At 47.5% G+C, this 27714-nt stretch overlaps 1 protein-coding gene across 3 annotated transcripts; it reads right to left on the bottom strand.

The window, feature by feature from the left end:
- Nucleotides 1–100: 100 nt before the first annotated feature.
- Nucleotides 101–27714, bottom strand: ZNF697 (zinc finger protein 697). Of its 3 annotated transcripts, none has more exons than XM_032881308.1 (3): nucleotides 27453–27714; nucleotides 3176–3456; nucleotides 101–1771 (listed from the first exon to the last, which is right to left on the bottom strand). In XM_032881308.1, the coding sequence occupies exons 2-3, from the start codon at nucleotides 3417–3419 to the stop codon at nucleotides 369–371; spliced, it is 1647 nt and encodes a 548-aa protein (XP_032737199.1). In that variant the 5' UTR covers nucleotides 3420–3456; nucleotides 27453–27714; the 3' UTR covers nucleotides 101–368. The 3 variants fall into 3 exon arrangements, with proteins under 3 accessions (XP_032737199.1, XP_032737200.1, XP_032737201.1); XM_032881309.1 differs by lacking the exon at nucleotides 27453–27714 and adding an exon at nucleotides 9590–9648; XM_032881310.1 differs by lacking the exon at nucleotides 27453–27714 and adding an exon at nucleotides 9008–9037.

Raw genomic sequence — 27714 nt, 5'->3', positions numbered from 1 at the left:
GCCCACAGGCCCCCCACAGCCCGACCTACTCTATTGCCTGCCATCCTGTTCACTCACCTAATCCCCTAACTCCCCTTCTTCAAGGTCCTCAAAGTGCCTGCTCTTCAATCCCTACTGCGTGTATCTGAAGATGTCATGGCTCAAGCACATCTCCCAAACACGTCCCGTTGGGGAGGCAGGCAAAATAGAACACCCCAAAAGAACCACACTTACTCGACCCTCCCCTTCAAGACCCCCTAACACCAAGACTCCCTGGTCACTCAGATTGTCCCTCCCGCCCCTTCCCCATTTCTCTCCACAAGCTCTATCCCCAGAACCGCTCCTCCCCACATGCTCCCCACCAGGGCAGCCTCCCCGCGGCCCGGCCCCTAGCACAGGTGCAGCTTCTGGTGCTGCGCCAGGTGTGTTTTGTAGCGGAAGCCCTTGCCACAGCCCGCACACTTGTGCGGCTTGTTGCCGGTGTGGATGCGGCGGTGGCGGATCAGGTGCGAGCTCTGGATGAAGCTCTTGCCGCACTCGATGCACGTGTAGGGCTTCTCGCCCGTGTGCGTGCGCTGGTGCTGCGTGAGCGTCGAGAAGTCGCTGAAGCGCTTCTCGCACTGGCCGCAGCAGAAGGGCTTCTCGCCCGTGTGCACGCGCAGGTGGTTCACCAGGTGCGAGTTGCGCCCGAAGCCCTTGCCGCACTCGCGACACACGTAGGGCCGCTCGCCCGAGTGCGTGCGCTTGTGCGTGAAGAGGTGCGAGCTGACGCTGAAGGTCTCGCCGCACTCGGAGCACATGTAGGGCTTCTCGCCCGTGTGCACGCGCTGGTGCTTCACTAGGTCCGAGCGCCAGCTGAAGCGCTTGCCACACTCGCCGCAGCCATGCGGCTTCTCGCCCGTGTGGATGCGCTGGTGGTTGGCCAGGTGCGAGCGGCGCACAAAACCCTTGCCGCACTCGCCGCAGGCGAAGGGCCGCAGGGCCGCCGCCCCCGCGCCGCTGGCTGCCGCGTGCGCCCGCCGGTGGCTCAGCAGGTGCGAGCTGAGGCTGAAGGCCTCGCCGCACTCGGGGCACGGGTAGGGCTTCTCGCCCGTGTGCAGGCGCCGGTGCTTAAGCAGGTCCGCGCGCCAGCTGAAGCTCTTGCCGCAGTCAGCGCACAGGTTGGGCCGCTCGCCCGTGTGCAAGCGCAAGTGGTTGGTCAGGTAGGTGTTGCGGCTGAAGCCCTTGCCGCACTCCCCGCAGCGGAAGGGCTTCTCGCGCGGGGGCCGGGCCAGCGCGGGCCCCGCCCCGAAGCCCCCCGCCACGCCCACCATGGCGCCGCACTCGCCAGAGAAGCCGAAGGGCTCCAGGCTGGCGGCGGCGGCGGCCTCCGCCAAGCGGTGGATGCGCTGGTGCTGCAGGAAGGCGGCGCCCGGGCTGAAGCTCTCCCCGCAGTCCGGGCAGATGGTGGGCGCGTCCATGATGCTGGCCATCAGGCTGTCGAGCTCCCCGAGGTCCATGGCCATGGGGTGATGGAGCCGACGGAAGCGGCGGTGGGCGGGCTTGTCGCCCCGGTGCCGACTCCCCAGGGAGAGATGCCGCCTCCAGGGGAGCATGGGAGGGGGCGGCTGCTCCTCTTCGTCCAGCCGGTTCTCCCCAGCGCTCTCCTCTTCCTCCTCCTCTTCTTCCCGGGGACTCTGGGAAATGCTGTCGGACTCCGACAGGCCCGGGAACATGGCCATCTCGGCTACGCCAGATTGGTAATCATCATCTTCGCGGAGAGCAGCCCCTTCTTCCTCACTCAGCAGTTCCTCTGCAACAGAAAAGGTGGCAGTGGTCGTGACTATACTTGGCGCTCAAGAGGCAGACCCGGAGGACACCAGTCTCAGTAAAAGTGCAGGCCACCCTCCCGGGAGTATTCTCAAACCCTCCCCCAAGACCCCCGCGATTCCAGCCTTCTTCCCACCTGGTACCTCCTGAGGAAGGCCTGCAGGAGTGTGCGCTCTGAAACACAGGCAAAGGTCACTCAACTGCTCCTTGGCTGGCCAGTTCTTACAGCAACTGTGTCTGGGGCCCAGACCCCACCCAGGGTACCCGAGGCTCCACTCAGCAGAGTCATCTGAAGGCTTGACAGTCTGCTTGAAATGGGCTGAGTGGGACTCTGTGGGATCTCAGGAGACATTAGCTTACTCTCACAGCTCCTAATGCCTTTCAGGGCCCTAGCCTCAAAAGATAAGGCCACTCCAGCCAACCACAAGAAAAGGTCACCCGTCCTAACGAGGTAATGGGCTGATTTTTAAAATAAAACTTGTTAGGGGTGGAACAACAAACCCAAACACACCCCAACTTAAGGGCTTTACTATGTAAGCCAGGCAGGAAGAATGAGCACAGGACCTAGGGCTGGGGATCCCAGCTTAGAGACTTCCAGAACACACACCTGTCTCTGGCTGCTTAACACGGAACAGAGGGCACTCCAGAAAGTTACTAAGATATTAAAGACTAGGTGTTGTGTACACTGCAGGGGAGAGCAGGAGGAAGTCTGGGATGTGTCACAGGGGAGGGAATGTAACCTCATTAGTCTTGACCGCAAGGTATTTCAGTTCATTTCTTGTTCTCAAGGCATGCACAGAGCAGTATAAAGCAACAAATGCCCAGAGATAGGACCAAGGATGTGGATGGAGGCGGAGGGCTAGTGCTTCCTCTTTCCAGGTCAGGAATACCAAGGAATTTGGCAGAGGCCTTGAGCACTTTGGGAGTTGGCCACATAAACCTGGGTAGGTCACTTACCACTGAGTTTACTTATCTGCGAACAAAGATGATGAGGACTATAGCTGCAAACACCTGGACACTTTATGAGCCCAATGCTGTGATAAGTCTTCAAATGCAGCAACTCATCTAAACTCCCCCAACAACCTGATGAGGTAGGTTCTGATATTAGCTGTGCTCCCTCTCATGTTATTGCAAGTGTTAATTTATAGCAGTGTTCTGTACACTGTAGTGCAACACCAGTGACTTACCCTCTTCATCCACGTTTACCAGAACAGCCCACCTCAGACTGGATTGAAGAAAGGGATGTTCCTCAGGCTTACGGTTCTGCGTAATGGTCTCTGCTAGAGGGCTCTCCCACAAAGAATGCTGCGCTGGGTTCTAACTCTAGAGGAGCTAGAAATAACTGTGAGTGGGGGCAACTTCCATGGAAATGCCACCTTTTCCTCACCTGGGCAGATGTCAGATACCAGTTCCCTCGCCTCTGGGTCCCCTCCCAGAGCTTCATCATGTGGGCTGGAGTCCAGCTCCTGCACTGGGGGGTCTTCTCTCTTGTCGGCATCCTGTGGGTGAGAGCCCATTCCTCTTTCTTCTGGGTCCCGTTCTCTGTCTTCAGAGTTCTCAAAATCAGAGCCCATCCCTTTGTCTGCTGAGTCCTGGGCTTCACACACACCCTGTTTATTTTCTTGTTCCATCCAGGAAGAACAGCACAAGGGAGGTGACCGGGGACCCCTGTTCCAGACAAAACACAGATATAGGTCAGGTCAGTCTGGCCTCACCCCCTCACCATATCTGGCTTTGATTTCCATGAAAATCAGTGGCTCAGTCCAAGAAAAGGTGTAAAGGTTCAAGACCCAGATGACAAATTTCTGTTCCACGTCACATTTTCAGATGCACAGAACCAAGCACAAAAGATGCTGGTCTGGGTGGCCATGGGAACAGTGGCACCTCCATCTGAGATCATGTGCCAGCTCCCACTGGACTGGACGCAGATTCATCTCCTCCCATCTCTGAAGTGGATTCTCCATTAACCTGGCTTTTTAGCCTTAACAGTGGTTGTTCCCATTTTTCGGCTGAGAAAACGTAAAGCTCAAAAAGAAGGACCCCGTCAGCCCTAGACTAACCTATAAGCAGTAAGGTAGGGACTAAACCAGCGAGGGCCTGCTGCTTTCCTACACCCAGTGAGTCAAGAGATTGAAGCTCTAGCAAGTCTGCTGGGGTGTGGAAGAGGAGGCAGCGGCCTTCTGTGTTAGAAGCCATCTCTACAGGGAGCCCCAAACAGGAACGTGACCCTCACATAACAGGTAACCCCACCTACAGCACAGGCCAACATGTGAATTGTAGGAAGAAAATGACATTAGATTCCAAAACCCTTTGTAGATGTCAGGTTTACATGTAAAGGCCCCTTGCCAAGATGGAGCAGCCGAGCCAAAAATAATCGACTTCTGCCATCCATCACTCTAAGGGCTTAGCTCAAGGCAGCAAAGCAGATTAATGGTCAAGGATCTTGAACTATGACTTTGAAGTGTCCAGCACTCTCTGGCTCAGCAGCCCCCAGACAGGACTTACATGAATACCGCTGAGCAAAATGCTCTCTCTTTGGCTGGGAGCTTTTCCTGCCTCTGCAAGCTCTTGCCAGCCTAATTTCAGGATCCAAGGCAAGGAAATTCACCTGTCCTTGTCTCCACCTTCTCTTCAGTAGTGCAAGGAGGACAATGCTACTTAACATTTCTCCCAGGGAGGATATCAGTAGGAAACATTAAAATGCGCTTTAGAAAACACTGTAGCGAGGAACTGATACTTAGAGCATTAAAAACATGGAATACAAAGGCCATTTCTCCGTCCAATATGGAATATGATTTATTTCTCTTTTTAAATCCTGATGCCATTCCAGCACACCTCAGACATACAATCACCACCATAATTTTCACAGACCCATTGCCCTAACTAGCATATTCTGAGATTCTACCCTCTCTCGGAGATGAGGATGTACTCCCTAGATTACAGTGAAAAGCCAAGCCTGGCCCTTAACCATCATCAGAAAATGGCCGTGTCGGGGTGCCTGGATGCCTCAGTGGGTTAAGTCTCTGCCTTCGGCTCAGGTCATGATCTCAGGGTCCTGAGATCGAGCCCCACATCAGGCTCCCTGCTTGGCGGGGAGCCTGCTCCCCTCTCCTCTTTCTGCCTGCCTCTCTGCCTACTTGTGATTTCTGTCAAATAAATAAATAAAATCTTTAAAAAAGAAAGAAAGAAAAGCAAAAAAAGAAAATGGCCATGTCTGAGGCTGTTTAGTCAACAGTGTCCTGGAATGTAGCTAAGTTTCTTTAGACTCAATACAGTTTAAAATGACAGGTTCCAAACACTCAGGATTAGGCTCCAGGAGAAAATCTCAGTAAAGCCATAAACTTTTTAAGAGGAATATTACATATACTACTGACCCCAAGTCACTTCCACCCATAACTCTCTTTGTCTTCTGGAGCTCAGACTCTACAGACAAACACATCCCTAGAGTCTGCATATATGACACACCCAGAAGGCTAGGGGTGGAGAGCACAGAGCAGGATTTTCAAAACATGTGACTTACTGGTTTGCTAGAGGCTAAAAGCAGAGAAGGGGTGGGGCCACTTCCAGGGAAACAATCTCAGACCAGCAAGTAGAATTCTACATCAATAAAATCATCAAATAAGCATGTCGCCAGAAATGCATAAAACTAAAATGGCAGGGACGCCTGAGTGGCTCAGTCAGTTAAGTGGCTACCTACGGCTCAGGTCACGATCCCAGGGTCCTGGGATTGAGGCCAACATCCGGCTCCTTGCTCAGCAGGGAGCCTGCTTCTTCCTCTACCTCCACCTGCCTCTCCCCTGCTTGTTCTTTCCATCTCTGACAAATAAAGTTTTAATAAAATAAAATAAAATAAAATAAAATAAACACTAAAATGGCAGGGCATGGTGCCTGGAATGGTACAGAAATGACTACAGCTCACCCAGAAGGGTGGGCATTGGGAGTCTACCCTGGAAAACAGAGATGCTTAGGGTTTCTCCTTTTTTCCTTTTAAAAAGGACACCACACCTTCTTTATACCTCAGGTACAGAGAAACAGAATGAGAGTACTTTCTGATTTGTGATTTCTCAGGAGCCAAGAGATACCAGATACCAGAAATATTAAACAAAGAAACATAGCTTTTATAGATTTAAGGGAGAGGAAGGAAAAGAGGCAGAGCCCGAGTTCCCCGGATGGGGCTGGAATATAGAAGTTCACAGGTGCCACACTCAGAAGCTTCTGAGCTCCCAAAGGGAAATGCTCAGATCCTCATTCATACTAGGAGAGGGAAGATTAGGTATGCTCTACAAAGAGTGGGGAGCTCCTGTCACCTAGAGGAACACCATTCATGGCGCAACATCTACTGAGATTTCTTTAAGAGTGTACTATGTTAGAGCAGACCTGGAAACCTTCAAGACCCACAATAATGGATTCAGTTCCATTCACGCCAACCCATCAGTAGGTTCCAGGCAGCTACCAAGTACTAGAGAAGACTATTTAGAAGTAAGGAAAGGCAGTCATGATATACCGTTAGATGAAAACTAGCTGGCTTAAAAAAAAAATCTCATTTATTAGTATATGCATACAATATAATATACATACACACACACATATATATTTACACATGTATATACATATTCAGAGAGGAAAATTAGAACATTACTGATGTATTAATCAAACATCTCTTGGTCACATCTAAGGGTTTTGTACCACTTAATCTAAACAACTCAATGATGCAGGGTCTAATTTTCAACTTCAGAGACACATGAAGGAATAGGCAAAGAAGCTGTGACTAGCTCAAGGTCACACATATTGCTGGTGGCACAGCAGGGATTCAAACCCCTACAGGATAGTTCCAGGGCTCACAGTCTTAGCCAAAAGCTGGTGTATTGCTTGGGATCACTTTTCCTTTTTGTGAACATCTCTATTTTCTACAATAAAGATATATATTTTTTTATCAGCAGAAAAGCCAACTTTGTTTTTAATGCGATAAAGTACACTGAAGGAATAGCTACATTATTTTAGAAACAACAAGAAGACAAGGGCAGATGTGCTTATCTTAATCTATGGAAGACAATTTTCAGAAACGTTATCTAAACACTGTGGTATAACTGACGTGTCAGTCAGTAGATCTGTAAGCACATTTTGTTCCAACTCCTCTCCTATTCATTCTCAAAACAAAAACTAGCAACATGCCTTCTTGGGCAAGGCCAGGGGTGGATAATGAATGGGTGGCCAGGCACTGTGGTAGATGTGTGGCTACACTGACCTAGGTTCAAATCCTGTCAGCTACGTGACCTTGTGCAAGTTACTTAACCTTGCTCATCTTCAGAGCTTGCATGGAAAAAAACAACTATACTGCCACCTATGAGATTTGTTGCTTATATCCTATAAGATTAGGAAAAGCAGTAGGCATAGTGACATGGTAAACAGTAGTTATAATGTTAGGAAACTTACACGAACTTCTTGATTTAAAAAATTATATACACACACATATCCCTCCTAAACTGAAGGTCATGGCTATTCACCAAGAATGGCCTTTGGCAAGTACATCGCAGTTTCCTGTGGCCTCACTACTAAAGACTTTATAATGAACAGCCCACCCTGCGGACACAAGAGCCAGCAAAGGGTGAGGGAAGAAGGGCAGTTCCATAGTGGTTTGGAGATGTGGATAATACAGCCTGCATTCAGAAAGTACAAGCAAGCTGAATGAGGTGTTCAATAAACCCGGACTCCACTGTAGGGGATATCCCCCTGCAGAAGAGACAGAAATTTAAGGGGGTGGGGGCAGAAAACCAAACAGGTAATGGTGGAGGCAGTAAGGCAGACCCGATGAATCCCGCATCTAACTCTAATCATTGAACTAGCAGCAATGGGGAGGAAGGAGCCCGTTTCTGACTAGCGCAGCCCTTGGGCTGACTTTGAGTATTTGCCCCCTCTGGGCTTCTGTTCTATGAGGAGGTTCAGTCTGAATGGACTCGAGGCCTCTTCTGGCTTGTCACATGACATGCAGGAGAGAGGTAATCCAAGGGGGACATCACTGTCAGTGTCATTAGACATCTTCATGTTTACTCAACTAGCACAGCAAAGCTATTAACGCCCCAAGTGTCCACCCCCATTTCCCTGCCCCCCCACCACCACCACACCTTTCTCCTTGGGTGCAGATCACTCCAGGGTGGGATCAGTTATCTCTGCGAAGACTGCTTAAATCCTAGTTTCTAGAATTTGCAATATTTTCATGTCCCCTCTTTCTACCCCATGCCCCCCAGCTCAAAGAAGAGTCATGTTCATTACCCTAGAAAGTCACTAGGAAAATGCTCAAGTGCCTTCTAGACAAATTCAACCCCACTGGAACAATGCCATAGAAGGAAATGGGATAAAGTATGCTGGAAGGAGGTACTGAGGCAATGAGGTGGGGGAAAAGGAAGTGAAGCCAGGAGCAGGGCCAGAATTAGCATTTAACCACAGTGTACCAGTACATTTTCACAGTGGACCCCTTTGCAGCTATGTGCAAAACCTAGCTCTTTTCCAAACGCGAGAGCCCCACCAATTTATGGAGTCAACCGCATTTCTGGGAGCAGGCTGGGGCAGACAAACCCAGGTCACTCTCCCACCTTCTTCAAAGAGAAAGCACTGGCCATGGTTCTCCAGGGCATCTGGCACAGGACCCCACATGGTCATTCCACCTCTGGCCAGGGTAGGTGGAGTAGCACGAGGTGCTCCCAGGCCCCTGCTGTGAGATGGTCTCCCCCTGGGCGCTGCAGCTCATTTCACTCCAATAATCCAGTAATTTGGGGAGGTAAACACGGAGTGCCATCTACCCAGGTCTACACATAACGAACACCACAGCTCACAGGGCTCTGCAGATGAGCTCTCAGCGACATAGCTCCTAGGTATCCTAAGGATTCCGGCCAGCGTGTCCGGGCCCCTTGCCTTGGCACTGCTGCCCGGGAAGGGCACGCTGAGCTCTGGGAGCCGGGGGAGCGGAGCATGGCCCACCCAGGGCCCTGGCAGGTGGAGGGGTTGGCCTGCGCACAGCCCTCCGCCGACAGACTCCTGGCCGGCCTAGTGGGGGAGTCACGTGCCACAGCCACTGCCAGGTGGCCAGGAGCCAGGCCGACGGGGCTGTCATGTCACGGGAAGGAAGCGGCTGGGCAGAGGGCCAGGAGCAGCTCCCACTCTGCCTCCTCCAGGCTGCAGTGCCTTTCCTGTCTCCCTGTCCTCTCCAGAGTGCCTTCCTTACCTCAGCTAGGGCCAGCCTGCGTCCCCGCCTCCCCCGCAGCAGCCTACTGAGGCTTCCAGCCTTCACTTCCCACGCCCCCCGGCGCACCATTTGCTCCCTGGGGAGGGTTTCCATAGCAGAGGCTGGGCAGGAACCAGCAGGGACGCCAACTGGGGAGAATGCTGGAAAAACAATTTCAGTCTGCAGTTCAAAAGGCTGAACTCATGACCATAACTGGGGTCTAACCAGGGATTCCATAGGGTTAATCATTTGTCAGTCCTCAGCACCAACTGAGTAAACAGTCAACCTGCACTAACCTCTCTGGGGAGATGCCCATCAGGGTCCTGCCTCTTCACGATGAGCCTGTGGTCAGAAAGAACCCCAGAGGCAAAGAAATCCACCTCACCATTATTTGCCTGGATGCCTCCAGTGATCAAGGAGAGTGTGTCCACATCCAAAGGGAGCAGCTGATTTCCCCAGTCACACACCCAGACTGTCCAACCCAAAATGCCAACCTGACCAGTGGCAGGCTGCCACACGAGGTGAACATTAATTTCTTACAGAAAGCCAAAAGATTACTGCAGCTAAATACTGAGTACTCACCAGACAGGAGAAGCTAAAATAATACAGTTTCCTCCTTGTGGTTACCGCTTTTTTACCTGGAGGGGAAAGCCCAAGTTGAAAAAAAGAGGCTCAAACCAAGGCAACAGAGAAATCAATAGATAATCCCACTGGCCAGAGCTAGTCTGAGACGCCTTCCAATCTCTTGGGTCAAGAATAGCACAGATGTCCTTGGGGTCAGGCATTTCCTGTCTGTTGGTTGTGCTAGGGGCCCCTCAATTTGGCAGGAGGGTCTCAGCTTGTCACAGCTGTCAAGCCTTCACCACCACCCTACTCTGCAAAAAAAAAAAAAAAAAAAAAAGGAGCATTCCTCCAATTCAGAGACAGATTCTGGGTGCCCTCAAAGTGAGACCATCTGCCCTTCAAGGAGAAGGCACAGAAGCTACAGGTTCTCATGCAGACATTTACTCATCCATGTTTTACACTGAACCAACTGGAATGTCCTACTTGACGTGCAGAGCATCCCTTCTTTTCATGATTTTTTTCGTCACTGTGCCTGGCCTTGTACCACCACCAGTACTGTATACATCCTCGGCTTTTTTTTCTGATGTAGCCCTTGGGCAGTCCTCGGGAGAACTGCCCTCAGATGCCTCCTTGGTAGCTCGCTCAAATGTTCAACATTTGTTATTTCATGGAATCATCGAGCTGGAAATCCCTTAGCTCAAACTCCTACAGATAGGAAAGTGAGGCTTGGAAAGGGAAAATGACAGGGTCAGGAACCGAAAGACAGCTTGCTAGAAGACGTCAGGTCAAAATCTCAATTTTCTCATGGCCTCTCCAGTGATCTTTCAATCTCTTTAATAGAAAACACCATTTCAAAAACAGGCAGCCAGGGCACCTGGGTGGCTCAGTTGGTTAAGTGACTGCCTTCAGCTCAGGTCATGATCCTGGAATCCCTTGATCGAGTTCCATATTCAGCTCCCTGCTTGGCAGGGAGTCTGCTTTTCCCTCTGACCTCCCCTCTCATGCTCTCTCTCTCTCATTCTCTCTCTCACATAAATAAAATCTTAAAAAACAAAACAAACAAACAAACAAAAAACAGCCAGCCAGATAAATCCAGGGCATATACTGACTTGCTTTTTTTTCCCCTCCACACCATTTGTCAGCATTCTCCAGAGAAACCACACCAACAGGATGTGCATATAGAAAGAGAGTCACTATTAAGCAACTGGCCCATGTGATTATGGAGACTGACAAGACCAAAATCTACACAGTGGGCCAGTAGGCTGGAGATCCATAAAAGCTAATACTTTGAGGCCCTTCTGCTGGAGAATTCCTCCTTACTTAGGGAAATCAATCTTCTTGTTCTAGTCAGGCCTTCAACTGATTGGATGAGGCCCACCCATATTATGGAGAGCAATCTGCTTTACTCAAAACCTACCAATTTTAATGTTAATCTCATCCCAAAACTCTGTTGCAGGAACACCCAGAATGTTAGATCAAGTATCTGTGTACCTAGTGGCTCAGCATAAAATTGCTGATGCATAAAATTAATCATTACACACAATAAATCTACAATAATGCCATCATAAGTCAAAATTTACTCACTAAAAACGTCTTCCTTTTTATAAAAACTATTCCTATATATAGTTGAACTGGGTGTGTATGCACTGTACAAACAGTAGGAAAGAATCATAATTAATCTTACCCAAAGAGCCACAATGACACATATATGGGTACAAACACACACTCCCACTGCAGAGCCACACACAATCTAATGATCTGTTTCACTGGAGGACAAGGCAGAGAGCCCACTTAGAATGTACAGCAGCTGTATGTGGGATAAGGAAGTTGTTAACAAACAGCCTCCTTCTGGAGAGTTGATGCTAGAATTCTTGTTAAGGTTACCAGATGGGGCCAGGTGACCTCAGCAAGTCTTTTCCACCCCAAAGGATTCTGTGATCATATTTCCTCTGGAATGAACAATCCTCAAGGGAATGCTTACCACACCCTCAAAGGGAGAGAGGAGGGTTGGGACCAAAAGGTTTGATGCATACATTCGATCACCCCCGTTTTCCTCTACAGATTCAACAGGCAAAACTGCTCTTCCACTTCTCTGCCCCAAATAACTGTTTGGCATTGTTGATGCAGGATGGGTGGTGTTCCCACCCAGTTCATTTCAGCAGTGGGTAAGTAACACTTCTGCTTATAATCGGCCAAGGTGTCTTCCAACAGAGAGAAAGCAAAAATAAAAATGTAGAGACATCTCCCGATGCTTCCATTTCCCTGCCTAGTTAAATTGTAAACTCTAGAGCTAGGCTGTTTTTCAGCACAAGGTGAAACATTTATATACACGAAAAACCACCTTTTTAAAAATTACATACTTGTGTTATTCTTATTTCCTTGAAAATAACATTATCAGCAAAACCCAGATCACAGGAACTACAGGGGAACCATAGGAGACACATCAACAGCGATGAGAAAAGTAGCAAGAAAGATAAAGGAAGGAAAACTCTATGTCAAAAAACTTGAGATGTATCCACCAACATCAACACATAGTATTTGAATCCCAGTTCAACTGAAGTACAAAAACAAAGTATAAGGCAGTCAGGAAATTGTAAGTGTTGATTAGATATTGGATGGTAAGAAAGTTGTTCATTTTTTTAAGGTGTTGGTGTTGGGAATCAATTTACAAAGGTAAAGGTATACGTAATGAAATTTACAGGTGAAATGGCATGTCTGGAACTTGCCTTATTTGAAACAAAATGTCTGGAATTCTAGGACAAAGGAGAGTGAGCAGGGATGCGGAAGAAACAAGATGGCCAGCCACTGATTACTGTTGAAGCTGACTGGTGTTCGTGGTTGTCCTCTACTCCTGTGATTGCTAGAAAAGTTACTAATAAAAAACTTTAAAATAGAAAACATACATTCTTGTTTCTGAAACTGAGGTTGATTAGATTCACTTAAATTCTGAACAGGCTGTGATCGATGGTCAGTGACTTCCACCAAAGAACTAGCTCGCTTTTAGAGGACACCAAATCAGAACTGATGACAATGCTCGATACTGAATAGAGCCCATGAGAACTGGGGGCAGAGACAGTGGGGTGAAGAGATTAAAGACCTTAACTTCAATGCTTTTGAGACATTTTCTTCTTTTTATCAAACAGAACAATAGCTGTTACATGCAAAAAAGAATCAGAAAACAGTTTCCACTTTCATCTACTTTTGTATTCCCAAAGAACTCAAAAAAGGATCGCACCACAGCTGGTGCTTATTTATTTCCACCATTAGTTCGGCAACTTTACACCCAAGACAAAGGGGAAAATAAACCTGGCTAGGGGTTGAGGTCCTGACCAGTCTGTGAGAGGAATGCTTTATCCCCAGGAGTCACACCGACGAAATAACGTGATAATAATATCATTATCAATAATGATAATCGGTCATCCCCAGAATGATCTTCTAAAGGCATGAAAAATGTTAGGGTGTGTGTTGGTGAACAGGAAGTTAATACAGTAACTAGTGGTTTATGAAAACAGTAATTAGTGATCTCCATGTGATGAACATGAATTACTTTACTAGCCCAAACCGAACTTTTAAATTTAGAGAGTGTCCTTCTCAGAGAAATGCCACCCAAATCTACTCACCCCACATTACAAAGAGAGCAGCAAGAAGGTAGCATGTTTCCACTTTAGGTTGGAAACCGGAAGCTCACAGATACCATCTGTTTTAGCAAAGGACGCAGAGAACTCGTCACGGGTCACAGCTTCATCCAGGAAGTGGCGCACTTGTCTCAAGGAGACTCTGGTGTCCAGGCCTCATTCGCTGCTCGAATACCATAGTTCCTAAGTCATTCGTGAGGCTCAGGCCCTTTGGGTTCCTTATGTCCCCTTTACCTCCAGCTCCTAGGATTCCCTGGAGAGAGCGGAAGTCCTGTACAAGCTCAGAAACAGAATAATGGTATCTTCCTTGCGTGTGGGTTCTTAGCCTGAGGGCGTTCAGAGTCCACGAACGTTCTGAAACCTTACGTGAAGGTGTCTGCAGAAACTGTCTTCTGATGAGAAGACCCACAGCTTTCTTTCCCTTAGACTCTGAAAGGATTCATGGCATACAAACAAAACAAAAACCAGGCAATTCCCCCGCTGCTACAGAGGACTCACAATACATTCCCTAGCACAGCGTTTCAGAAATCCACAGTGGCTTTTGGGAAGAGGGATAAGAGCCCACTGCACGACTATATGCTACGAAATCTTCTGGTGGGTTGGTAGAGAAGAGAAGATACTGACAGTAGATCCAAAATGAGGTGGTAGCAGAGACAAAAACAGCAGTTAATTTCAAATAGGGGCTAGAGCAGAAAGAGGGGTGCAGCAACCTGCCTGATTGGTCTGTCTCATCCAGGACCCTATTTCATAGATGCATCAGGCAACAGATACTCAGAAAGGTTCAGCGAATTACCCATGAAAGTGCCAGTTAAGGGCAGACTCGAGCTGAAACCTCTGACATCGAGAAACTTCTGTCCCAATCCCCTTTCTATTCAACCCCACGCAGTCTCTGGTGCTTGGCTGAAGCACTCCTGCTTGCCTCCACCGCCGATCATTCCCTCACCTGCTTTTCACTTCCTAATCACCTGTGTCACATGGCAGGGGCACTGAGAGGGCCTTAAGTAGCTCTTCAAGCTTCTAACACACTGCGTCTCTGGGATGAAGCTAATTTATACAAGTTTGACCCTGGGTTTATGGCTCCCATCAGCTGCTTACTTGGGCACTGAGTCAAAGCACATTAATCAAGCCATTACCTTCCCAGGACACAAAATGCTTTGTTAGCTAATCCTCCTTTTCTCAAAGGAAAAAGAACTAAAATCTGGCCGAAGTCGCCAACTCATTCCTAACCAATCTTCAAAGTGTTCGCATAGTCATCCAACCTACAAATAATAACTTGGAAATTCCCAGGTGAGAAAGGGGATTCTGGGAGTATCCAAAAAACCCACAACGTAAGGAGCCCTGGATCACACCTAATGGCAAGTAAAAAAACCTACCCCGCCATCCACCTTCAGCATGACCCATTACAATTAATACAGTTTCTCCGATTCACCCTTTTTTCTATTACATCTTTTTGCTTCTGCATAGCTCTGCATTCCCTGTGTGGGAGGTGAGCAGAAGCAGGCCAGGTGGTGGAAGCAGGCCAACCACAAGCTAAATTTTGCTGAAGAGACAATATCCACAGATCCTGAGACAATCTCACGGTATTTTTTTGTTGTTGAAAATGTCTTTAAAGGATCCCTCAGTTTCTGTTTTATTTTTAAAGATTTTTTTTTACTTATTTATTTGACAGAGAGACCAAGAGAGCACAAGCAGGGGGAGCGGGAAAGGGAGAAGCAGGCTGGGAGCCCAATGTGGGGCTCAATCCTAGGATCCTGAGATCATCACCTGAGTGAAAGGCAGATCCCAACCAACTGAGCCACTCAGACACCCCACACCTGTTTTTAAGATCTTATTTATTCATTCAACAGCGGGGGCGGAAGGGAATAAGCAGGGGAATGGCAGGCAGAGGAAGAAGGAGAAGCAGGGTCCCCACCAAGCAAGGAGCCCGATGCAGAGCTCAATCCCAGGACCCTGGGATCATGACCTGGACCAAAGGCAGACACTCAACTGACTGAGCCACCCAGGCGCCCCAAAGGATCCCTCATTTCACCAGTAAGGAAAATGAGGACTAGGGGAAAATCAGTAGCTTGTTTGAATTCACAAAGGTAGTCAGCTGGTGGTAGAACTGTGACTACCATCCAGGTTATGTGATTCCTTGGAAGTTCAATCTCCCCTGCACGGAACTCTCCCAGCCAGCGCTGTCATATTTATGGGTTTAGTGCTCTGGATTTACTGATAAAACATTTCAAGGACGCTACCCTCTTTCTTCCTATTTTCCTTGTTCCCTCCCAGGCTATTTTTTCTATTTTAATTATCTTTCCTCTTAAAAAACCCAGAAAATGTTCTTCAAACTTATCTTCATGGGATGCTTTGAAATGGTCTCAGATTTAACTGTTTTTCTTAGACAAAACAGACATCTTGTTGGCCAGAAACAAAGCAGTCGTTTGAATTAGCTTTGACTTAATGGAGTTAAGTTATGGTCAACAGTTAATAAGTCCAAGTCCTTGGTACAGCATCTGAAAGAAAAGTCTTCATAAGAGAGAGGGAGGGTTAGAGAGAAAAGAAAGCCCAGGAAGCCATCAACCTGAAGAATTCAACCTGAAGAATTAAAATTAAGAATTAGCCATTTTAAAAGAATTTTAAAAGACATTTTTCTATCAAACTATGAAACTCTAAGAAGGGACACTTTTCCCTCACATTATCATCTTTTAAATGCCCCAAACCAATGATCAAACGATATTACATTCCCTTCTGCAGTGCCATTTTTTGGCCAACAAGTCTCACAGACTCCTGGGAAAAGGAGGGATCAATGCCACTGAGCCCTGATTAACTGCTTCATCATCACCAAACCTATCAGTTTTCCAGTTAACTGTGGGCTTCCCAGGTGTTCGCCGTCTCAGCACACAGTACTCATCGCTAACATTTCCGAAGTCAGGCTCACATCAGTACCAGCTATAATTTTCAAACTTTCAAATCCACCCAGTCTCTTCTCCTCTGATCTTGCCATTGTGAAAATTAGTAAAGGGAAACCTCGCTAAAGTCGAGTCTGGAGGGCAGAAGGGCAGGCTCAAAGAGACAGCCATGCTACTCAGGTCAGTCAAAGGAAGCACTGTCAATTTCAGACCCGGACAGAGAAAGACGTACATTGCATCTCCGGCAAGAAATCAACTACCCTGTAACTCAGCCAATAAGAAACAGTCACCACCCTAGACTTGGGCTTTCTCCACTTCCTTTTTCTCCGTAAAATAATGTTCCTCTCCCTTGTTGCTTGGACTTGCCTATGGTTTTGCCATAGCTTTCAGGTCTCAAATTACAGTTCTCTACTTTTCCCAAATAAACCCATTTTGCTAGTGAAATAAGTGACTTTCATTTTTAAAGTTAACAGTTCCATCAACACCGTAAAGTGCTTGGCATACAAAACAGGGGGTTCGGTAAGTGACAGCAGAAATCCTGTTGAGACACTCCCCTTGGAAATTCTCTCCTTCCTGAACATCCATGTTATTACACTGTGCCAGTCCTTCTCGTGATCACCTACCACTTTGCCTTCTCTTAACTCCTAAAACAAGTCAAGCCCCAAGATTCTTGTTTACATTTTCTTCTTTCTCACCCTACAATCATCCAGCCACTTTCTCTAGTTTTGAATAAACAACTCTATCCAGAGACCTCGATAATTTGAACCTCTTGCCCCCAGCTCCGATATGCACCCCACGTCCCTGTTTCTAATGATGCACCAAGCACCACAATGAGGAGCTTTAATACCCCTCCTCATCCTGACGTATTGCCCTGCACATCACATGGGACACAGGACAGGAGGCATCAACAGACCCGGGTTCAAGCAGAAGTTTACCACCTACATGTCATATGCCCCAGGACAGTTATTTAGCTCTTTAGCTAGTTTTAGCTAAATTAATAGCTAATTTAGCCCTTTAGGCATAGTTTTCTCATCTATGCAATGAGAAAAACAAGTGACCTTCAAAGGCCATTGTGAAGACTAAATGAATTTCCCTTTGTCATTTCCAATTGTAATCTGACCCGTATCACACCAAAAAAACCCAGTAGTTCTTTTCTGAATCTTTATTACAAATCAGCTCCTCACGGTGCCCATTTCTGTTAATGCCTCTTTGTCCTTACTTGTGGGGAGGCTCAAAACCCTTGAGTCTGACTGACCCTTCCTCACCCCTTTCAATCAAATCAACTGCCCAGGCCTTCCTTTTACTTCCTTTTTCTGTAGCCACTATCACTGCCACAGACCCTCTTGCCAGTTACAGGCATCTACTCACCACTGTTGGATCCATGTTAAAACACAGCTGCCCCTCCATTAATTCCTCTTGTTCAGAAACCTCTGACTGACAGCCAGAGCCTTCAAGGAAGCACAAACTCCAAGTCCTCAACAATGTAGCCCAAGACTCTCTTACATCTCCCTAACCTCTAATCAGCTAACCTCAGGCCAAAGGGACTGCTTTATGACCCCCAAGAAGGTACCCAGGGTTTTTCCTCTCTAGCCATGCTCTTCCTCCTCAGAACGGCATGAGGCAGTCTGTCCTTTCCTGGAGGGAAGCAACACCTAGAGTGGTAAAAATTTGGATTCTGGAGCCACACCACCTGCATGAATCCAGCCTCTAACTCTATAATCATAAGCAAGTTCCTCAATCTCTTCGAGCCTTGGTGGTTTTTTTTCATCTGTAAAATGGGTCACAACTGTATATACTCTATAGGATTACTGTTAGGTGCTCAGAGAGAATTATTACTGTTTCACTTCGTATGGCTTCTTTGAGGTACTTTTCCTTATCTTGTTCTGATATTAGTTTTTAAAATATAATCAGAGTACAATAATTTGTATCTTGTTTTGTCCTCTCTCTGTCCCACCTCCCAACCGTCAGTTCCTGTTGGGAACATACTGATTTACTCACTTTGGTCATCCCCCACATAATGAGCCCTCAAATATTCCTTGAAATGGGTAAAATTAGGTGTACTTATTTCTCTCCCTCAGTCTCAACAGGAAGAGCTAATAAGATCAGGAAATGTAGTGATGTGGCCAAGATCACACCAGGTAAGGCAGAGCCCTGGAAACAACCTAGCTCTCCTAAAAGGATCCAATAACCTGTCAGCACCAAGAGCCAAGCATGCTTAATTATCCTGCTAAATAAGTAGACATGATAGAAAGTGGTGATTAGCTTCAGAAGTTAGACAGAATGTTCTCGAAAAAGAATCCTGCATCCCTTGGCCCAACGCCAGCACCCCTTATTGGCATCCAATTGTCCTGTTGGAATCCTCCCCTCCACTGGAAGATTTTAACACTCAGTTCAGCTCTGCAAAGAACAGAGGTGGCGCAGAGCTGTGTTTGTATTTAAGGTAGGAAACGCCATTAGACTCTGCCAGCCTGACAGGACAGCTGCTTCTCTCTCATCCCTGGAGGAAAGACAGGACTAGAACTAACAGAAATTAAACCATGAACGAAAAAGAGACTAATAACTTCAGAAGTTGTGTGTTTGGGGAGGGGCTGGGTGGGGAGGTAGAACAGGCAGCACAATCAAACATAGGAGAAACTGATACTCAACACTGAAAGTGTCCACTCAGACCAAAGCTTATCCTCTGGCAGTTTTCAAGAGTTTTGTGTTTTGGCTTGGTTTTCTTACTAGTATAATAGGAAGGGCATGCATGTCTTGATTTCTCTTCTCACCTACAAGCAATCAGCCTAAAAAACCCTTTTCCTAAGGGTCCAGAATTAAGCTATGAGACACACATAGGCTCTTGAAGGAATTTGTAAAAAGGGTACATGCTCTACAGAAAGTAGGTGACCAGAAATAGTCACCAAACCACCAATTCAATCAATACACACAATACCTAGTAGTGAGTAGGGAAACAGAAATTAAAGACTTCCTATAGCAAGTGCCCCCAAGCTAATCCAGACTGAGGCCACAGTCTGGTAGAATTCAACTGACATTTACCTTATTTTAAAAAAAGAAAAAAAGCAGGGGAGCATTTCTTCAGGTTTATTTCACATGTGATTTCTCATTTCTGGGGTAGATTGGTTTTACATTAAAATAGATCTGGCAGGGGTGCCTGGGTGGCTCAGTGGGTTAAGGCTTCTGCCTTCGGCTCAGGTCATGATCCCGGGGTCCTGGGATCAAGCCCCGAATCGGGTTCTCCGCTCAGCGGGAGCCTGCTTCCCTCTCTCTCTCTGCCTGCCTCTCTGCCTACTTGTGATCTCTGTCTAGCAAATAAATGAATGAAAATCTTAAAAAAAAAAAATTAGAACTGGCATACGTACACTCACCAAAAAGAAAAAAAAAAAAGTAAAAGTTCATATATATATTTAAAAAAAAAAGTATCAAGAATGAGAAGACAAACCGCAGACTGTGAGAAAATATTTACAAAGACACATCCGATACAGAACTGTTATCCAAAATATGTTAAGAACCCTTAACATTTAACAGTAAGAAAATAAACGACTTGACTTAAAAAAGGGCAACAGATCTAAACAGACAGCTCACCAAAGATCGATAGATGGCAAATAAGCCCTATGAAAAGATGTTCAATGTGATAGGTCATTAGGGATCTACGCATTAAAACAACAATGACATACCACCACGCAGTTATCAGAATAGCAAAAAATACTTAGAACACTGACAATACCAAATGCTGGTGAGGATGTGAAGGAACAGGAACTCTTACTGCTGCTGAGAATGCAAAATGGGACAGCCACTTCGGAAGACAGACTGGCAGTTTCTTACAAAACTAAATAAGCATTTTACCCCCTATAATCCAATATTCTCACTCCTTGATATTTACAGAAATGAGTTGAAAACTTCTGTCTACACTTAAAACCAGCATGTGCACGTTTACAGCAGCTTGATGCATCATCACCAATATGTGGAAGCAACCCAGATGTCCTTCAACAGATCAATGGACAAATTGCTGTACCTCTAGAAAACAGAGTATTATTCAGAGCAAATTAATAAGAGATGAGCTAGCAAGTCATGACAAGCCATGGGGGGACCTTCATGGCTCTTACTAAGTGAAAGAAGCCAATCTGAAAAGGCTATATACACTATGATTCCAACTATATCACCTTCTGGAAAAGGCCAACTATGGAGATGGTAAAAAAGAACAGTATTTGCCAGGAGTTAGAGGGGAGAGAAGGATGAACAGGTGGAGCACAGGGGATGTTTTAGGGCCATGAAAGTATTCTGTGTGATACTAGGGTGGTGGACGCATGTCATTACGCATTTGTCAAAACCATCATGGAATGTACAACCCCAAAATGCACTAAAATGCACTACGGACTTTGGGTGATAATGATGGGTCAATACGGGTTCATGGATTTAACACACCACTCTGATATGGGAGGTTGATAAAGGGGCAGGCTGTGCATTTGTAGGGCCATAGGCCACACTGGGACTCTCTGTACTTTGTGCCCAACCTTGCTATGAACCTAAAACTGCTCTACGAATAAAGGCTACCTTTTACAAAATTGTATCTATTTCCTCTGCTTATAGAGCACATAAGCAAGCACCCTGTGCCACACCTCACTGTAGAAAACTGGCAATGCCGCACTATTGGGAAAAAAATCAAAATGAAATATTTTAAAAATATAACATTCATTCACTCAATAGTTACTGAACATTTACCATGTGCTACTACCCATTATTCTAGGCTCTGTTCTGTGGTGGTTACGTTCTAATGAAATAATCTTAAAAATCCACTTTTTTTTTTTTTTAAAGATTTTATTTATTTATTTGACAGACAGAGATCACAAGTAGGCAGAGAGGCAGGCAGAGAGAGAGGAAGGGAAACAGGCTCCCTGTTGAGCAGAGAGCCCGATGCGGGACTCGATCCCAGGACCCTGAGATCATGACCTGAGCCGAAGGCAGCGGCTTAACCCACTGAGCCACCCAGGTGCCCCTTAAAAATCCACTTCTTAAAAAACATATTATTTATTTATTTGAAAGAGAGAGAGCATGAGCAGGCGGAGGAACAAAGAGAGAGGGAGAAGCGGGCTCCCCACTGAGCAGGGAGCCCCCCTGGGGGCTTGATCCCGGGACTCTGAGAGCATGACCTGAGCCAAAGGCTGACGCTTAACTGAACCACCCAGGTACCCCCAAAATCTACTGCTTTCAAAACCACCTACTGCTAACAGAAATCACTGCCGATACTTGCCTAAGAGATTTATCCAAAAAAGATAAAAAAGACGAAAGAAAGTAACAGTGATTCTTTGAAATATACAAAGGTTCCCAGTTGTGTGTGGGGGGTGGGGGGACCAAAAGGGCAGTATTTTCTTCCAGTGGTGCCCCGCCTAACTGTTATCAAGCATCAAAGGTGTGCTAACCACTTGAATATGCACAGCACCGAAATGATAAAAGTGACACATTTATTATTAATAAGACTCAGGTAGAATGGTTCCTAACTTGGGATATGACCCTAAGAAAAGTTCTCGGAAGGCAATACATATCTAAAATGCCTCTCAGGGGGCGCCTGGATGGCTCAGTGGGTTAGAGCGTCTGCCTTGGGCTCAGGTCATGATCCCAGGGTCCTGGGATAGAGCCCCGTATAGGGCTCTCTGCTCAGGAGGGAGCCTGCTTTTTCCTCTCTCTCTGTGCCTGCCCCTCTGCCTACTTGTGATTTCTGTCTGTCAAATAAATAAATAAAATCTTTAAAATGCCCCTCAGAATACAAGTACAGCCTTCCCCCCTAACTACATACATTTTAGCAAATTTAAAGCAAATTAAACCCTATAGGGCTATATATAAGATGTACACTTCACCCTTTGCAGGAAGGGACACGAAGACTTGCACATGTCCTTCCCTACACCTAGCTGGAACACTGTTGCCAGGCTATGGATACACAGTGAATGGCTGAACAAATGCAGGAATGGCAACAACTATCCTATTTCCCTTAAAATGACTCCTGTGCAGGGTGCCTGGGTGGCTCAGTGGGTTAAAGCCTCTGCTTTCGGCTCAGGTCATGATCCCAGGGTCCTGGGATCGAGCCCTGCATCGGGCTCTCTGCTCAGCAGGGAGCCTGCTTCTTCCTCTCTCTCTGCCTGCCTCTCTGCCTACTTGTGATCTCTGTCTGTCAAATAAATAAATAAAATCTTTTAAAAAAATTCTTTAAAATGACTCCTGTGCTTAACAACAACCCACAGCACACTGTGTTTGTATGCAGGCTTCCAAAGTGCTGTGTTGCCCTGAGGTTAGGGGAAAAGGTGGCACAGTCAGCCTCTGGAGTTGGATTCAGTCTTGTGGAGGGTAAGCACCTTTTCCACCGGAAACGGAGAAGCCGGCTGACCTTTCTACCATCCCCATTAATACATGATACAATAAAGCCCAAACCCATATCCCACCCAAGTGATGGTACTCTCCCAGAGTTAAAAAAAAGGAATGAATTCCTTCCTCACCTTAGCCTTACCTCTTGCCTCCCCAAAGAGTTTCTGCAGAAGCAAGGAAACTTCTGATTTTCTCAGATGTGCAACAAAAGGCCCTTCCTACAATATTATGGAGAGGTGGGCACGACTTCAAGGGGGCAGGCACGGAGGCCAGGGGACCCCCCCATACTACCTAATATCAATAAAATACCGTAATCTCTTAACAGTGATGTCTGAGTCAACCTCAAGCTCGTGAAACTCAGCAACACACAGGTCTGCTTTGGCATATTTCCAGAAGGTGCTTTTTACTTTTTTATTTTTTTAAATTTTTAAATTGGGCATGGAGTCGAACATGGGGCTTGAACCTCGACCCCAAGATCAAGACCTGAGCTGAGATCAAGAGTTGGATGCTCAACTGACTGAGCCACCCAGGCTCCCAGAAGGTGCTTATTTCTTGTGGCAGTCACATGAAAAGGATGAAAATTAACTAAGAAAACAATCCCTCTGACCTGTCTCCCAAACTGTCAACATGCAAATGATGTTTCATGTCTACATTTCTGCACTGTCAGTCATTACCAATTTATGGTCAATTCAACTCAGTTCCCGAAGGTCCACTGTATGCCAGGCTGTGTTCTGGACATATGGTTCCTGCCATGAGCAGGGAATATGCAAATGTTCCCACAGGGGTGGTGGCTTACTCAGGTTTGTGTTCATTGGGAAGACACTGAGCTCCAGGTATTTCAGACAACGCAAAAAATTAGAGAGGCTGCATGTGACCTGGAGTGTCAAGAAAGGCGGCTTAGAAAGGGTAAGAGGTGGCCGGGAGGGAGGAACAGAAAGAATTCAGATAGGCTGGGAGAGAAAGGAAAAGGACTCCAGGCAAACAGTTCTGTGCTCAAAGATCTTATTAGAGGTTCTGAACCTGAGCTTTCGAACTGACACCCGTGGGAGCTTAAGGGCATAAGAATAATGAATTTATGAAAAACCAGTGCCTCTAAGAATGGGATCTAGTAGGATGAATTTAAAAACCCAACAATGTTCCCGGTAGGAAATTTGGAAAGTGAGGGATCTCAGAGGAAGAAGGAAGGGAGACCTGGCAATATTCTCCCAGGGTAAGCAAAGATCCACCTATTCTGAACAGACCCAAATTTCCAGCCTATTTCCAGATCAGAAACTGGGACTTACAGCAAGTTTCTTAACTTCCCTCTGACCCTCCATTTCCTCAATTTTTTTTTTTTTTAAAGATTTATTTATTTATTTATTTGATAGATCACAAGCAGGCAGAGAGGCAGGCAGAGAGAGAGGAGGAAGCAGGCTCCCTGCTGAGCAGAGAGCCCGATATGGGGCTCGATCCCAGGACTCCGAGATCATGACCTGAGCCGAAGGCAGCGGCTTAACCCACTGAGCCACCCAGGCGCCCCATTTCCTCAATTTTTGAATAGAGAGAATAATACATAAGTCATCGGATTAGGGCAATGTACGGAAATTACCCAGTTCAATAGTCGATACATAGATGTTCAATAAACGGTTAACTGGTGCTGTCATCACGTGCAAAAAGCAGCACAAAAAGCTGTCCAGTTAGGGTTAAGTGAGGGACTACAAAACGGCAGCACCTTTGAGGAAAATCTGAGAGTCCGATCTGCCTTGCACTTTTACGTACAACATTTTAATCCTGGTAGATGGCTTGGACTATAAAAATCAAAGCAACATGACAGATGTCAGTGGCTTCACAGCCAAATACCAGGACGGCCTTTGTTGGTGCTGCTTTCTAGAAAGTACATCTCATCTGCACAACTGAGAACAGTCACCTTCTTCAGTCCAGGAGCCAGGCGGAACCCACCTGGGATTAATCGATTCCATACCCTGTCTATAAGAGTTCAAAAACATAGGCTGCCAAAGAACCTATTCAACAAACTTTTAATGAGTGTCTTTGTATTAGACATTGTGATGGATTCTTTTAGGGCCTCTTAATCCAGGAGCACACGGAAAAGCACCAGAGATTCTCATGACCCAGATGACTTCGATTTACAACTGCGAGGAATCCTCACAGGTCTGAGAAAGGCTTCACCCCTTTTTTTATAGAAAAGGAAAGAGATAAATTAAGACATATGCCTTCTTTCACTCATTCCTCATTTACTCATGCATTTCAAAGAAACATCTGCTCTGCACTGCTAGGTATAAAGCACCAGGTAGAGAAAGCTATTGCCCTCAAGGGGTTTACAGTCCCAAAGGCATAAAATTAACATCTAGCTATCACAAGGCCGACCAGAGGTAGGAGTCATCCCAAGCAAAGTACCATGGCGATGGGATGAACTCTCACTGGGAGGTCTGGGAAGCCTTCTAGACGGGTGCTACATCAGATAGGCAAGGATTTGCAGAAACTAATCAGAGGCCATGCAGGGATGCCAAACAAGCATGGAATTCAACGTGGTAGAGACATTGGGGGAAATCTATCTGTGGCATCTGGAAATGGGGAGCTGTTTGTTGCAAGAATGGGTAGGTATTTTGGGGTGCCCTGGATCCAATGGAGGTAGGTGGGCCCAGAACCGTGAAAGGTTTTATATGCCCAGCTAAGGAGATAATTATACTGAGTACATTACACAGTGCTAAGAAACCTGTTCAGGAGGGGTGGGGTGGGGGGGGAGAAGGAAAAGAAATCAGATCTTAGATCCAAAGAAAAGCCCACATAGCACTGGCATAGCTTCAGGCTCCAGACCTCTTAAAACGGCACTGCAGTTTTGGGGGAAGGGGTTCCCACCCTCCATGAGCAGGCAATATCTTTCTTGTCTTAATTTATCCTCTTTATCATCAATTTTTGCCCTTTCTCTTTCCCTTAGCCGGATGCTAGAAATGAGGCAAACATGTAGATTCTGAGGAAATCCAAGGAGCTTTTTGGGGGGTGGGGTGGGGAAGGAAATGTGGTGCAACTCCATCGGCCTTAGTCATACAACCTTCGGTGAGGTCAGCTTCATACCACCGCCTCACTCCAGCTGCACCAGCTCGTTTGCCCCAGTCTGATTTGTTTCCATTCACTTCCTTAATCCCAATGGTTTTTGAAGGCCATCAATGTTTTCCTTTGTGTGTAATGTAAAGGGTGGCCTGACTTCCCCTTTATGACTCTACTTCACCCTGGTGCCATCTTATTCTCTTTGGGGGCCCAGCTGGAAATCTGACATCAAATTCTCCCCCAACAACAAACTCCACCTCCAACATTTGCACACGCACATGCACTCGCACACAGCCAAAATGTTCCAACTCGAAATCATCTTCCAAACTGACAGAGCTTTCCCCCTTTATTTTGCCATCTTCATGCCCTCAGCCTGAACCCCTGGGTTTCTCCCCCAACCACCCCCTCATTCTTACCTTACCTTCAGATGCTTCATTTCTCCTACAGAAATCAGTGTAAATAGTATGTTTCTCCCTACAAACCCTTTATACAAGGTGCAGGGCTCTGTGCCCTACAGCATCCTCCTTAACTATGAGCCTTGGGTGCTCCTGCCTCACCACCCAAGTGTCATTTTTAAAGGTCCATTTGGCTCTTAAAATATATTCCACATTAACTAATATCCATGTATTGTCTTGTTAAGAGAAAGAGGTAACCATCTGGGTACAGCATCAAAAAAAAAAAAGACAGGGAAAGGGGAAAAGGAGAACCAGAGGCCCCTTGGTCAAGTGAGTTCAGATACAGCAATAACACTTGGGCCGTGTTCAAAGTTGCCCACTCATCCATCACAGCTCCTCAAAGACTATTAACTTGCTAGCCATTATCCAACCACCTTCACCACACCCTCAGTCCCCCAGAGAAGAGCATAAGGCCAGAGGGGATGCAGCGTATTCATGTCACCCCCAAGCCCAGGTAAAAGACAAACAAGTCCGCTATAAAAGCGGGGATGCAACAAGCCCAAATTGAACCCAGCCTAGCGCTCATTGTAGCAAGGGGTGGGTGATTCACTCCTGGGGGGACAGTTAGGAAAAAGGAAAATCGTGGAAAGTCCCAGAGGAAGTGGTAACCCTATTCTCGAAGCCTGGCCAGAATGTACACTGGCTCATAGGTACACTCAGCTGCCCTGCTGCCGCTGCTCTCCCACCTCAACCTCTTCTTACTCGCCCTCTCCTCCCAACACGCGTCTCACCCCCATGCCTCCACTCACAGCATTATCCTTGGGTGAATGTATCAGCTTTGCCCCGCTACCCGCCCACCGGCAGACATGGACTTCTGGGGTTGGGAAGTCTACCACAGCTAAACGGGGCGACGAGCTGCTGCCCATCTTCCCACCCACTCATCCTTATTGTGCCATTTGCCCAGTCTGATGGCAGCCCAAGCCGCTGATGTGAGTCGGCTAGAATGCAGCGGAGAGGGCAAAGGAGGAACACATAGCACAGGGACCCAAGAGGACCCGCTGCCCCTCCTTGAAGTGCCCCACCCCCACCCCTCCAGCCTCGAGTCGGGCTGGGGGCGCAGACAGACAAGGGAAGGGAAGCACACTCGGTCCCTGTCCGCAGCTGCACACAAAGCCCTTCACCTTCTCCTTGCCTTCCAAGCTCCTCCCTGGGCTCCGTTTTTCCGAGGGTCTCGGATGCCCCCTTCGGTGGTCGGCGGGACGGTCCCACCCGCTTTCGCCGCTCTGCCTCCTCCTCCCTCGCGTCTCAGCCGCCTCCTCCCCGCCCCTCGCCACAGACCCCGGAGGGAGCTCAGCCCCGGTTCGGGGGCCGCCAAAAGCACCCCACCCGCGGTGGGCCCCTGCGCCCCGGGAGAGCGGACAGCGGTCCAGCGCGCGCCGCACAACTTCGCCCAGCCGCTCCGCCACCCGCTCGCGGGCGTACAGCCCATCCCCGCAGCGGTCGGGTCGGGCGTCCGACCAACCCCAGCCGGTCGAGAGCCCCGCCGCAGCCACGCTCCTACCTGCGAGGCGGCGAGGAGCGAGGGCAGCGCGCGTCCCGGCCGGAGCCCCGCGCCGCGTCTACCCTTGTGCTGCTGCGGCGGCGGCGTCTGCAGCGGCCGCGGGCTGGCTGGCTGGCTGGCTGGCTGACTGGCTGGCTGCCCGGCTGACTCCTCACTGGGGCTTCCTGTAGGGCTGGACAAAGGACATTTCCTGGGAGGAGCAGGGGAATGTTCCCAGCATGCCTCGATTTGTAGTTCCCGGGGACTTCCTGCTACCAGGGCC

Source organism: Lontra canadensis, unplaced genomic scaffold (assembly GCF_010015895.1).
Source record: "Lontra canadensis isolate GAN:19392208 unplaced genomic scaffold, GSC_riverotter_1.0 scaffold75, whole genome shotgun sequence".
In the NCBI taxonomy this organism is placed as follows: Eukaryota; Metazoa; Chordata; class Mammalia; order Carnivora; family Mustelidae; genus Lontra; species Lontra canadensis.
Note: the sequence above shows the minus strand (reverse complement) of the source record. Positions and strands in the feature narration are given on the sequence as shown.

Bases quoted from the DNA above. Each gene is read 5' to 3' on its own strand.
- ZNF697 (XM_032881308.1), bottom strand. From the start codon at position 3,419: ATGGAACAAGAAAATAAACAGGGTGTGTGTGAAGCCCAGGACTCAGCA. The intron at 1,772-3,175 runs GTGAGGAAAAGG...TTTCTGTTGCAG, and splicing joins GGTATCTGACATCTGCCCAG to AGGAACTGCTGAGTGAGGAA.